The 13989-nt window shown below is 41.4% G+C and overlaps 1 protein-coding gene across 1 annotated transcript; it reads right to left on the bottom strand.

The window, feature by feature from the left end:
* Nucleotides 1–1474: 1474 nt before the first annotated feature.
* On the bottom strand, nt 1475–13989 carry ngly1 (N-glycanase 1). The gene is made up of 12 exons (XM_034705299.1): nt 13746–13989; nt 11797–11911; nt 11428–11664; nt 10250–10409; nt 9895–10114; nt 9498–9619; nt 8833–8978; nt 8162–8272; nt 7901–8086; nt 6147–6332; nt 3502–3679; nt 1475–3411 (listed from the first exon to the last, which is right to left on the bottom strand). Exons 1-12 carry the CDS (start codon nt 13844–13846, stop codon nt 3236–3238), a joined length of 1938 nt encoding a protein of 645 aa, XP_034561190.1. The 5' UTR covers nt 13847–13989; the 3' UTR covers nt 1475–3235.

The following is a 13989-nucleotide window of genomic DNA, read 5'->3' on the forward strand; positions in this document are numbered from 1 at the left end:
CTGTGACAGGTTGGCTCTTGCTATGAGGGTTTAGAAAACATAAACAACAACAGAACAATGCATAACTGTTTTTGTTCTATCAGTTTATAGAATCAATCCCATCTGTCTAATGCTCATCAATTTTGTCTTTTTGTTTGAAATTTCCCATAAATTATGTAAAATCAGTTTTTCTAAAATTAAGATTTATTCATTACATTAATTTGTTTTTGTCTTTGTGTTTTTTGTCATAAAAAATTGAGAAAATATGGATTGTAACAAAAATTCTTGCTCTGATACCGTTTTTTCTGAACTGATTAGTCAAAAAACTAAGACGATCAGAAGTAAAATGGGTTTACATTCAGCCTCATCTAATTCTCAACAAAAAATCTAATTTCCTAAATCATTGATATGTTGGTGAAAGATTCAAGTGACAAACATTTTTGTATGACCAAAGAAGCCCACAGAGAAGAAGGCAAGAGCTGAACCCCGGGAAGCAGTACAGACTGAGACAGGAGGGAAAACAAGCGCACCAAGGTCAGCGCTGCAGAGAAGGAATCAGGATGGATGCAAACCTCAGAGTTCATCTCCCCTGCAGAAGAGTGTAAACCTCAGCCTCCAGCTGATGGACAGCGTCAACACTGAGCAAACTTGTCTGAGAGCACATAGGGTCACTATTTATTTATTTTTTCTTGCATTGCTCTGTTACTCTCTAGACTTTGTCTTGTAGAATGCTTTTGTGAATGTCCGTGCATGTGCTGCCTCACTTTACAAAAATTTAAAAAATTAAAAAATGAAAGAATATCTGCATTAAAGGGGCCTAAAATAAAAATTGTGATGCAGTTATTCTTGAAAAATGATTGAGAAATAATCAAATGTTAAAATACACATATTGATCAATGAAATAATTGTTGCAGTGATGCATCATTTGAGTTGGGATTGAAGATTATTTTTTTATCAGCTTAGTTTTATTTAAAGAGAGCTTGTTTTTTATGTTTGTTCTGTTTTATTTTGTTTGAATGTTTGTTAAGGTGTATATGTGTATAATGGAAAAGGTAAATAAAAAATTATAAACATTTTTTTAAAGTAAGCAAAATTAATAACATGTACATTGAGACGATATGGATCAATTTATCCTGAATAGATGAATGTGACATTTAAGTCAAAAATAATTGTGGAAAAGCTCATTTATATCCAGGAAGACATGATGGAGAAAGTGTAGAAGAGGTACAGCTTTTTTCATTTGTGCACGTACAAAAGTTTTGATCATGCAGCCACCGCCAGAGTCGTGAATTTGCGCCAAGAATCCAACCATCTCACCTAGGGTTTCCTAATTTCAGATGCTATGTAAGATGTTTCTGATTCCCCAGATGTGCGTGTGGAGACAGCTGAGATTTATTAAACAGGTGATATTTTGGATGAACAACAAACACTGCCCCATCTATCTTTTAAGACTCACACACTGAAGAAAATGGCATCGCTTAATAAAGACGACAAGTTTAACCCTCATCTTCATTTATTGTTCAATGTAAAGTTCATGTTTTATTCTTTGTCTGTACAACTGTTGGACTTTTTAAAATGTTTTCACTGAACAATAAAACATTAAGAAAATAATTCAACAATTTAAATCACTCTCTCTCTCTCTCTTCCTGCGTTCTCTAATTAGCCGATCACAGCATTTACATATAGCTTTTGCTAGCTAGCTGAAACTAGGCTCACATCAAAAGCTGTTACCTTCCACTTGTAATAAATGATCATACACAGACTAATCACAATGAAACAAAAACAAGATGTACATAAAAAATTACTCTCCCAAAAAAGAAAAATCACAAAATGCGCGTGTGATGTGTGCGCTACAAAACAGCTACTAAGGAAGTAGCATGCCACCTGGCTTAGTGCTTGATATGGAAATGATGGAAAAGCACTTGCTTGTTTGGTTGTAATAAGCATAGTGACAACCAACCTGTGAGGAAACAAACCACAGTCTTCCCTCCAGTTTTAACACAGGATGGAGAACTGGAATACAAGCATCAACCTTGGTTTGCTGATACGGAAAGCCTCCATGCATCAAAACTTACACACACATTCCCAGTGGAGACAAAGCAGATATAGCTTTGTAGTTAACTCTCTTTACCAGTTTACTGTCTACAGCAGGTGTCATTATGGGTTATTTGGGTTATTTGGCCCATTGTCAAATCACGACATAAAACAAATGTGTGTCAGAGATCTGTCAGAAGTGGCGCATAGAAGATTTGTGACTTCAATAATATGCATATTTAAAGGGGCAGTCCAGTATTTTTGAACACAACACTTTGGGATTTGTTAAATTAAAAATTGACTTCCACAGATCGGCTCAGATTAGTATTCTTAGTGTCTCGCAATACCTCAGAAAAGATCCCTAGTCAGGCTGTGGCAGTATACCGGTATTGACAAAAACATCTTTAAAAACAAATGAAATATACGATAATACTGTGTAACTAACTTTTTCATAAGAGTGGGGAAGTAGTGGCTCTTTACAACCCACCAAAAACAGAGGGAAGATGTAGAAGAAGCAGCAGAAGAAGATTGAGTAACCAGCTACCTAGCCTTTACTGCAGTGTGTGGCTTCTAATGCATCTCTACTCATGTCAGCTAGGTACTCTATCCCCACATGGAAAAAGTGAAAACAGTTGGTGGACAACAATTAACAAACATGTAGAAGCAGATGGTGAGTTTTAGTTTAGTTAGAAGTTTCTGGCTACAAGTCGCTCCAACTTTGTCCATCCTTCCCCTAATTTCACCTTAATTTTGTGTTTTTCTACGTTTTCTATTAATTGTGATAATATCGTAATCTGGAATACTTGTGGCCACAATTATCATGAAGTGACAGCCCCAATCCATAGAGACACCTTGTTGTGTAAACGTGAGATCCAGTTCTGAAACTAGAAACAGCCGAAACAGCAAGTTTTTCAAAGCTACCAGACTCCATTGACAAACACAGGTATTTAAGAACACAGGAGCTGTTTGTGGGCTGCTGCGTGTATGGTGGTGGTGGTGGTGGTGTTTTGTGAGTAACGCGTATATGAATGAAAAAAAAACTTGTAAAAAGATTCAAAAATAGAGACTTCTCCTTTACTCATCCTGGAGAACTGACCCAAGTTTAAATAAAATATTGCACGGATTTCTCTTGATACAGAATGATCATCCACACCCCGATCTCTGAACTCATCAACAGAGGAAAAATAACTAGATGGTCCACTTTGGAAGAGTAAAACAAACGTTAAGCCTCCTCTAAGTGGACGAGGATCTCAAATGAAGACTCCTCTGTCTCCTTCAAGCTTTGTCTGAAGAGCTGAGAGTGCTGCCATGAGGAATCCCCTTCTCCTCCACTGAGTCCTGCTACTATCATGAACTCTGAGGAGCCGGAGAGACTCTGCAATGACTGCATGGTCCCGTCTGAAGGATCAAACAGAGCAGAGGGAAATTATAAGACGGAATTATGTTGAAAATCACATCAAGAATATGCGTTATGTTACATAACCTCACCTCCGGAGAACTCTGTAGTAACCTCACCAGCCTGCACGTGCCAGCAGACTCTCCCAGAGTGGAAGGTCTGGCTACTCGCCAAGATGGAGACAGACTTTATCTTCAGTCCCGCTGGAGCAAAGTCAAACTTCCAGCTGATGTTTCCCTGAGAAGAGCCTTCTGTTCGGGCTACATACACCTGAGGATGAAACACAAGCTAGTCATGACACCTTCTGCTGCTGGTTGAAGAAAAAATCTACTATGAACAAATTTTTTTCTCTTAACATTTTATCACTATGATCTAGGGCAAGGGAGTCAAACTCATTTCAGTTCAGGGGCCACGTACAGCCCAAGTTGATCTCAAGTGGGCCGGACAAGTAAAGTCATAGCATAATAACCCCATAAATAACGACAACCAGAATTTTCCCTTTGTTTTGGTGCAAAAAAGTACAAGTATACAAGTTTGCATATACAGAAACTTAAGTTCTAATTAGATCACAAATCTAAAAAGTCTTTATGAATTTCATGCAGATCATGCAAACTGCAAATATTCTTTTTCGTCACTTTGACAAAAAAAGTCCCAGAGCACCGTTCAGGTGTGCTCTATCAGCACTATGATTGTGTGTGACCCCCAAAGGACAAATTTGAAATAGCAGTTACTTTTGCAGTTAATGTCTTCTCTGTAATTTTTTCACTTTGCAAAGTCATCTCGGAGGCTGGATAGGAACCTCTGGCAGGCCGGTTTTGGCCTGCAGGCCGTATGTTTGACACTCCTGCTCTAAGGCAGGGATTCCCAAACTTTTCAGCCCGCGACCCCCAGAATATTGGTGCCAAAGACTCGCAACCCCCGTTGTCCCTCCAAGTGATTTCATGTGGCTTCATTTAGCTGGTCTGCAGAAAATGACCCTACTTATATGAGCATGTGTCTGTGTTTCCTGTGCAGTTATGAATGAACCTACTGCTACTGATGCTTTTGATAATTAACTGTTCACTAACCCTAAACATAGGAGTCATCTGGCAACAGAGAATGGCAGAAAACTCATTACGTTTTCTATCTTCAAGGTTTTATTTCAAGGTTAGCTACTATCTTTGACGATATTGTTTACTATAAACTAAAAAAAAAAAAATCTGGAAGACAGCTCAGTTTTGAGTAGGGATGTACATTTTAAGTATTTTCCGTGATCGATTTTTGGAAATGTTAACGATCAATTATTGATTAATTGATAAAAAAAAAAAACATTATTATTCTTACGTCAAAAACAAGGCCAAATAGGTTGTTAACCCCCTAAGTTTTATTTTCTACAGCAACAAAATGCATAAAACTGACGGGATTGAATACGGGCCCACGTTTGACACGCAGAATATCAACGATCAGGCTCATTAAAATATTCTCCGCGGACATTATCTTATAAAGTGAAGTCTCATAATACTAACAGAAAAGTACTTCAGACTCACATTGTCCAGTTTTCTGTCTACTCATTCTTATTGAGAAAAATAAACATGTGTATTCGGTCAGGTGTCAGCCGGGAGCGCAACCGGGTCATAATCAGTCCCGCTGCAGAAAAGCTCAGACGGCTCTGATGTTGCTGCTCTGTAAACGTAGCATACCAGAATTTCCCACCTGTCTGTTGCCTTCGTATCCAAAGGTGGGAAATATCCTGTTTAAAGCTGTCAACCTTCGTGTCTGTGTTGTTGTTGGCAGCAGTTTTGTATTGATCCTCTTTTAAAAAGCGCACGTGGAGACCTGACGCGCAGCCGCAGCCGCCAGCTGAGCGTCTCCGCTGTGCGCAACACCTTTAAACAGCTGAATCCCATCCAAACATGCTTTAAACTTAAAACACCTCCCTGATGGCTGAGTGTAATATGAGACCACATGATGTTTGTTCCACGTGACGGAAAATTGATAACAAAAATGTGTGTTTCGAGTAATTTCTTAACAATCAATTAATCGATAATCGATTAATTGTGGTCATCCCTAGTTTTGAGTTATATTTATATTTTTGTATTTAAGGGGAAAAAAAGGTCCCTGGACTCCAATTAGGTGATGATTTTTCTCCTGTGCACACGTTATTAATCCGAGGTATGAAAGATAAGACTTATTGTCTTTGATGGACATCAGGGACTCCACAAAAACATAAATGTATAAAGATAAAGCCTGGTTTGTACGTCTGCGTTGACTGTACATAGTAGTGGCTGACTTGTACATCGTTGTGTCCGTGCCGCTCTGCAGTACTCCTCCTAAACGCTTGTAGGCAGTGTGATTTCTATGCTAGTTAGATCGCCTGTTTCAAGTCCTGCTTCGTTTTCTGTTTGCTTGTGCACAGAGATCTAACGTGGCTCTGAGTGTAGGATGTTAAATTGGAGGTGATAAATGTTACCATTGATCATCTAGCAGTTATTACAGAGAAGAAAAGAGGAGGAGATTGAATGTACGGCTGATTTACAGTGTAAATGCAGGAAGTGCAATGCTACCTAGCGGACCAATCACAAGATTTGCAGTCCGCATCGTTTTGATTATTAAACCACACCAGTGTGCCTCCTCTTTTCTCATGGTTGTGTTTCACTCTGTCCACTTTATATCTATTTCTGTTTTATTCTAAAAAAAAAATAAAAATCACGCACAAACTAAAGATATGTCTTTGTTAATGAAACAACGACAAACATACCATCTGCCAGTCGCTCTCCAGCTTCCTGAACACAGACTCCTTCCTCCACACACACTGATCCCAGCACTGAACCTCCTCACAGTCGTTGGACACTCTGCAGTACTGGTCTTTGGAGGAGCTGTAGCGTACGTGCAGTAAACGGTCACTCTTCTCTCTCTCAGTGGGAGTGAACACGAAACCTGCAGCCTAGGACAAACACACAGACACACACTCTGTCAGTCATTACTGCTATGAATTAAACATCAGCTTTTGAATATACAGAGAATATAAGCCTGAGCACTTGGTGACTTTCTTGGTGATCTGTCAGTCATTTATGTTCACAAGTTCAGTTTGAAGTGAAGAGAATACAGATTATTTGTGACATTTTGTGCTTGAATGAAAACTCTTTTGTTCAACTTTGATGTTAGCTGTCCTCGGCTGCTGATCCCGAGTTGGCAAAGGGGGAAGAGGCTCATTCAGTCGAAGTCCTCTCACATGTTGCAGTCTCAGCAGATGTGTGTCTAACATGAGTCTGGTTCTGCTGGAGGTTTCTGCCTGCTAAAGGAAGTTTGTCCTTGCCACTGTAACTTGCTAAATGCTGCAAAGTGCTCTGCTCATGGTGGATTAAGATGAGATCAGACTGAGTCCTGTCTGTAAGATGGGACTGGATCTTATCTTGTCCTGATGTTGGGTCTTTGTTAAAAATAGAACATAGAGTCCGGCCTAGACCTGCTCTGTTTGGAAAGAGTCTGAGGAGACAATTTGTTGAGATTTGGCGCAATATAAAGATTGATTGATTGATTGATTGATTGATTGATTGATTGATTGATTGATTGATTGATTGATTGATTGATTGATTACAGATTCAGTCCTGTATTTTGCATCACACTGTGCATGTTTATTGACGGAGAGATTCTAGTGTTTTTAAACCTGGTCCCTTTTTTAAAAAAAAAATTTGGACTTAAAAAAAGGACGAACAGAGAAGGTGTTGAAACTGCTCCCCAGTGGGGATGGAAGTTGTCACGTCTGCAAAATAATCCTGCGGAGTTAAAGCATCCGAATCAAAACACTTCAACCAACAGTGTGTTTTTGCCACTGACGGGTGCAGGTAGTTATTTTAAGTTTGTGTCTGACACACTCCCACATGGAGTTTTGACCTGGGTATGAAGCAGGCTGAAATCAACAGCAATGTCTCTTTATGATCTATATCTAACTTTTACTGCGGTGAGGGGGGCTGTGCCAGACGAGGTACTTAACAGCATAGGTATTTATCTTATTAAAAAAAACTGGTCTGGTCTGAATCAAACCAATCAGGGCTTAGATGCATGTAACAAGCCAATCACAGCAACTCTGCATAAACTTGTATCATCCTGCTTCAATGTGTCCTGTGTCAGCAGCTCTCTCCCTCTCTCACTCGCTCTTATGCCTCTCCTTGGTCGAGCTCAGAGAACAGCAGCTGTGCCGCACACACCAGTTATTTCTCTTTAACATTCTTTTGGGAGTTTTATTGATTATTCATCGGCTCTCAGTCTTTCTGTCCTTAGAGTCGGACATAACCAGCTGAGTAGGACAGACAGTTTGAAAGTAGTTTGGTGGGAGTGACTCAGCAGAGTGATAGGAGGCAAGAGAGGTAGAGTCTGAGGGTGTTTTTAATTTACTGCCAATCACAGAGTTCAAAGTTCTGCCGTTCTGTGGTAGTAGTTTCATGTATCAATGCTTTTTAGTCAAACATTACAACTGCTGGGTGAGCTCAATTATAACACAATATAGTGTACCTGAGCAGAGGCCTCTGTATCACCCCCTCTGGTCTCCCCTCGTGCTAACCTCCAGGCCAGAGATCCAGAGTTTCGTCCTCCGAGCTCTCCTGATTTTGGTTTCTTTGGTGAAATGAACTCGACCAGCTCAACAAGCAGCCTCTCCGTCAGCTCCTTCTTCCTCTCTGGAGTCAGGGCCTGCTGCCTCTGCAGGATCAGATACAGATTTTCATCAGATTATCTTCAGCACCTTAGTCTTAGACGCAAGTTTGGAACACTTACAGAGGCATTGAGCCCGTTGATGGTGTGCAGCAGCCAGGCCTCCTGAACCCTGGTCCTCCTCTTCAAAACCTCTGGATGTTTGCAGGAATACCTCCAGGTCACATCTACCACCTGAATCACACACAGCAGCACACATTAACTCAATAATCAGTTTATCAGAAAATAATGATAATGGTGAACTCCTGATGGATGTTTTATGGTTTTAATCAGAGTTATGATCAAGTATGTTGACACTATTCTTCATGAAAGGATGTAGCTCAGTTATATGTGTGAGTAATGACTCATTTCTGAACCAACAGTAAATATTTACGACCTTTATTTAACCAATGAAACAATCAACAAGATGTGTTAATGTTAGAACATCAAAAATAAACTCATCTCTCTTTCTAAGAAGAGTTTTTTTCCATCACCCGCTGAGACTGAGCCTTTTTTGTGTAAATAAATGACACAGCAACAAAGCAAATCCACTCAACTGCACAGCATCAGCTGGTCCTCTTACAGTTTCACATTAATCAAGAGACCATGCAAGTTAAGAAGTGTGAAGCTGTACATGAGCACGTCTGACGGTTAAACCTGGGCTCTTCTAGAGGTTACACAAGCTCTTTTGGTGTCATGATAGGCTGAACTGATTTGAGGTGTGTTTGTAAAAGTGTGAGTCCAATGAGTCTGACCTGGTCCTTAGAGAAGGCCAGGATGTAGGCCAGTTTCTTCCCCCAGCCGACCTCGTACAGCAGAGGTTTATCACAGGCACTCTCACAGGAGTCACAGTGTAGCCAGCGGTGCTGAGACGCAGAGTAAATCTCAGTCCACACGTGGTCTGAAACAACAGAGATAAGTTCACATAGAGCCTCTGACAAACATCTGTCATATACCATTTCTCTTCCTGTATATGCTATCCTATTGTCTTCTTTTTTTTCTGCTGCTTGTATATGCACACGCAAGCACACGCACTATTGTCTTCTTTTTTCTCCACCAGTATATGCGCGCACAAGACTCAAGAGACAATCAGTGAAATACTGATCCTCACGGAGCGCAACTGAGGCACCGGTTATCTCATTAATTCAGAAAAAAAGAGCAGATTTCTGTTTTTTCTTGTGAGTACAATATGCTTCTGTAAGAGTCTAAGGAGAGTCTTCATTATTTTATCTGACCAACAGTCAGAAAGTCCAAAGAAGCCAAAGTGAATTGTCATATAAACTGAGGAAACAAGGACATGCTCACATATACTGTAAGTAGTTCTATTCAGAGATGTTTAATCCCTCCTAATGAGCCAAACAAAGACCCAAGATATATCATCACATCGGCATGAAGCCACATCTGTCAGTGACGCACTCACCTGTGCTGTCCCATACGTATCTGGCCTCAAGGCCCATGGCTCTGCAGCACAATGTGAAACAGTTGGCCCACTCCCCACAGCGCCCCCTCCTGGTTTCTAGCAGCTTCTCTGGATTGTTGTACCTGATATCAACCATGAAGAAGAAACAAAACTCACATCAGTGACAGACTCTGAGTTTTCGGCACACACTTCAGGACGGTTTGAGGAGAACAGATGATTTACTTTGTGACATTTCAAGATGAGTTAGTAAGAGTCAGTGATTAACTATGATACGCCCAGTATACAGACTCTAAACTCTCACACACACACACACACACACACACACACACACACACACACACACACACACACACACACACACACACACACACACACACACACACACACACACACACACCTGGGAAACCTGGTGGAGAGCTGGCAGCTCTGGCAGTGGTGGTTCTCCACTCGCTGGGCCCCCCATCGAAGGTCATCTGGGGTGGGACTGAGCGAGCCGGAGTTCTGGGTTGGGCCTCCGCAGCGGCTGCAGGGCAGAGAGTCCACCCAGGAGAAGAAGTCCTTTTTGAACCAGCTGAGTAACTCCAGCACCAGGAAGTCTTCTTTTCCAAGTTTACACCCTAAAAACAGGAAAACACTTGAGCTGGTCTCTCTGATTCACTGGTCTCTCTGATTCACCGCTCTCTCTCTCTCTCTCTCTCTCTCTCTCTCTCTCTCTCTCTCTCTACACCTCACAGGAGCACACTGGACTTTACCTGGATCAGCCTGTTGGGCCTCTTGTAGCCTGTGTTCAGCAGCAGAAGATATCTGGTTAGGGATGTGGTCTCGAGCTTTCTGCTGCATGTCAGGGTTTTCATACTGCATCACGTGCTGGAAGTTCGACTGAAGAGTCACAAAGAAGCTCATGCTGCTCTCCTGCAGGAAGACAACACAACGTCAGGGTTACAAACAAACCAAGAGTGGTGAAAAGTAGTCACTACTTATAATAGATAAAGAGGAACATGAAGAAATGTGCTGAAGTATCCAAGTGCCCATCCAAGTCGCCACCTGGATTTAACAAAGCAAGTAGGTAGGAGCCTTCCATTGGATAATTACTGCAGTGATGAAGATGTTTCAGCTAGCAACAACTTATTTAACTCTAGCTGATGCCGTGAGTAGCTTCTCATTTCTTAAAAAACACGTGTCGGAAAACATATCCTGTGGTTGTTGGAAGGATATTAATCTGTTTCAGAAGGGTCAGATTATCGGCCTGCATCAAGCAAAGAAAACAACTCAGGAGATTTGCTAGGGAGCATAAGATTGAACTCTGGAGCAGTGGAAGGAGGTCATGTGGTCTGACGAGTCCAGATTGACCCTGTTCCAAAGTGATGGGTGCACCAGGGTAAGAAGAGAGGCACCCATCATGCCTCGTGCCTACCATACAAGCCTGTGGGGGCGGTGTTATGATCTGGGGTTGCTGCAGTTGGTCAGGTCTGGGTTCAGCAATGTTATGGGCCCAAATAATGAGGTCAGCTGACTACCCGAGTATACTGAAGGATCAGGTCTTTCCATCAATGGATTTTTTCTTCCCTGATGGCACATGATGGAGCGTGAGACACATGGATTGGCCACCACAGAGTCCAGACCTCAGCCACATTGAGAATCATGGGGAAAGTTGTTTTTTATGTACAGCACTTTGTGTTACAATGTCATTGTATGAAAAGTGCTTTATTAATAAAGTCTGATTGATTGATAGACCTGAGTGACATTTTTGTTCCTTCCTGTTTTAAACATGATTGAATGACAATAAAGTGAACCGTGAACCTTGAACAACATAAACAGAGAGTATGGATCACGCTGGTGTCTTCAGTCCTTGTTGTGACCCTGCTATAATGACTCTACCTCTGCATACTTCAGATATGTTGCATGATAACAAGGGGAAGCACATGATTACCAAGGATGATGGCTGTGCTACAGGTGGTGTAGCCGGCTGGCTGGAGGCAGCAGCAGCAGCAGCTAATCCCTCTGGTGCTGAAGCTGAGGAGGAGGAGGAGGCTGCAGCAGCCTGAGCAGAGGGCCGTACAGGCTGCCCTCCATGCAGCCTCTGATCCCTCTCCGCTGCGATGGTTTCCCTCATGAGCTTTAGTTGTTCCACCGATGCAGACTTGGGGAACACCAGATGGGTCTCAGCCTGGGAAGAGGTGCAGAGGTGAGAGCATCTACTCACAGCAAATGACAGGTAGACAAAATAGACCCTATGCATTAGGCGATGAGAGAGAATAGGCTTTGAGTCGTTGCAGAAGCTACATTACTTATCGATTACCTCCTCAAATCCCATCTCAAAGAGGCACTCCACGGCTCCTTTGATGGGCAGCAGCTTGGTGGAGAACGTCGGATTGCCGATGCGGATTGATCTGTACTTTTCCTCATTGGGATTCCTGGTGGAAGGTGAGATCAGATGAGGAAGTTAAGCTTAAAAAAAAAATTATATTTTGTTCTTCTGTGGAGAAGACACAAATGGTAATGGAATTTAACCCTTCGGCCTGATTAATGTTACTCCAGGTGAGTCCAAATAAAAAATAAATACAGAAATCATAATATCATGACAAAGTTTGCTCTTTTTGTAATTTCATTAGAAAGGGTACATTTTTATACTGTCTTCTATTTGAGGCACGGAAAATGAAATATTTCAAGTCTTCATGTTTTAATTTTGATCATTATAGCTCATGAAAATGAGACAGTATCTCAAATAATTAAAATATTTTAAGATCTTAAAAAAATAACTTAATATACAGAAATGTCCAACTTCTGAAAAGCATGTTCATTTATACACAATGCTTTGTCCTCATGTACTGCATCAGTGTGCATGGAGGCAATCAGCCTGTGGCACTCCTGAGGTGCTAATGAAGCCCAGGTCGCTTTAAAAGTTGTCTCCAGCTTGTCTTTTTATTTGGTCAGGTGTTTCTCGTCTTCCTCTTGACACATATCCCACAGACTATCTCTCTTTAGGGTTCAGGTCAGGAGGAGTAGCATCATGGTCAGTAAACCATTCGGTAGTTTTGGCACTGTGGGCAGGTGCTGAGTCCTGCTGGAAAAGGAAATCAGCATCTCCATAAAGCTTGTCAGCACCTATGGTCAGCACCTATAGTTAGCACATGAAGCATGAAGAGTTTTAACATCCCCTGGTTGACTTTTGACTTGATGGAACACAGTGGACCAACATCAGCAGATGACATGGCACCCCGAACCATCACAGGCTGCAGAAACTTCACTCTGGACTTCAAACACCCTGGATTCTGTGTGGTCTCTACACTCTTACCCAGACTGCTAAATGTACTTGCATCTGAAAAGAGGACAGTGGACCACTGAGCAACAGTCTCCGGGACTCTTCTGATGTTCTCTCTGGTTCAGGAGTGTCTTGATATTAGGGATGTGACAGTTGTAGTCTCTTTCCTGAAGATGTCTGTGTGTGGTGGCTCTTGATGCTTTGTCATCAGCCTCAGTCCACTCCTTGTGAAGCTCTCCAAATGGCCTGAATCAACTTTTCTTGACAATTCTCTCAAGGATCTGGTCATCCCTGTTGCTTGTGCATCTTTTCCTCTTTCAGTCGACTTTCCACTAACATGCATTGATTCAGCTGTCTATGAACAGCTAGCCTTTCAGCAGTGACAATCAATATTGAAGTAGAAAATAGTTTGACACATTTAAGTGTATATGTAATGAGTCAAGAGCGCTTTAAATGTACACATTATTAAATAAATGACAGAAAATATAAAACATTGTCACGATGTTCTCATTTTTAGGGATGCACCTGGAGTGATTTTTGTTTTGTTTTATTTCACACGTGGTAGAATCATCATACCTATCATAAAGATTTAAGCTAAGGTATGGATCAATATTAACAGTTTTGCTTATACACTTGTGTGTAATGTGGTTAAATTATATACCGAATTAACCACAACACCCTATAGATTCATACTAGAGTAATGTCAGGTGTTTCCAAGTGTGTCTGTTTGCTCAGACATCAGGAAAAGTCTAAGTGTCAGTTTTATAAATGAGTTTTGGTTCAGCGCTCAGTTTGTGAACAGAACCTCAAGCATCTATCCACGCGTCAGCACAGTTGGGTTAACATGCACTCATTAGCAATGTTAGCTGTTGTTACATGTATCAATTAATACAAAATAAATGAGTTTCAGTGTTACACAAGAGCAGTCAGGCTCACATGTTTCCACACATCTCTGGTTCACTGCGTTCAAAAGCTCAAAGCCTCACCTCAAAATGTTGTCCGCGTAAGTGAGTAACAACTTAGAGGCATCGAGGAATTCTTCATTTGAGTTCTCACACAAAGCTGTGACTGCTGCTGATTCAGACATAACTGTACTTCTTGTACAAAGCTCAAAATCATGTGACTTTACTGTGTGCTAGCTAATGCTAACAGTGTTGTCATGGCTGATGGGTGTTTGGGGTCCTGGGCGGAGTTGCCCCGCGAGCTCCTGAATTCGTCTTTGTAACCTCA

The sequence above is a fragment of the Notolabrus celidotus genome, chromosome 16 (assembly GCF_009762535.1).
Source record: "Notolabrus celidotus isolate fNotCel1 chromosome 16, fNotCel1.pri, whole genome shotgun sequence".
NCBI lineage: Eukaryota > Metazoa > Chordata > Actinopteri > Labriformes > Labridae > Notolabrus > Notolabrus celidotus.

Bases quoted from the DNA above. Each gene is read 5' to 3' on its own strand.
- ngly1 (XM_034705299.1), bottom strand. From the start codon at position 13,846: ATGTCTGAATCAGCAGCAGTCACAGCTTTGTGTGAGAACTCAAATGAA. The intron at 8,979-9,497 runs GTGAGTGCGTCA...CTGTTGTTTCAG, and splicing joins ATACGTATGGGACAGCACAG to ACCACGTGTGGACTGAGATT. The intron at 6,333-7,900 runs GTACACTATATT...TGTTTGTCCTAG, and splicing joins ATACAGAGGCCTCTGCTCAG to GCTGCAGGTTTCGTGTTCAC.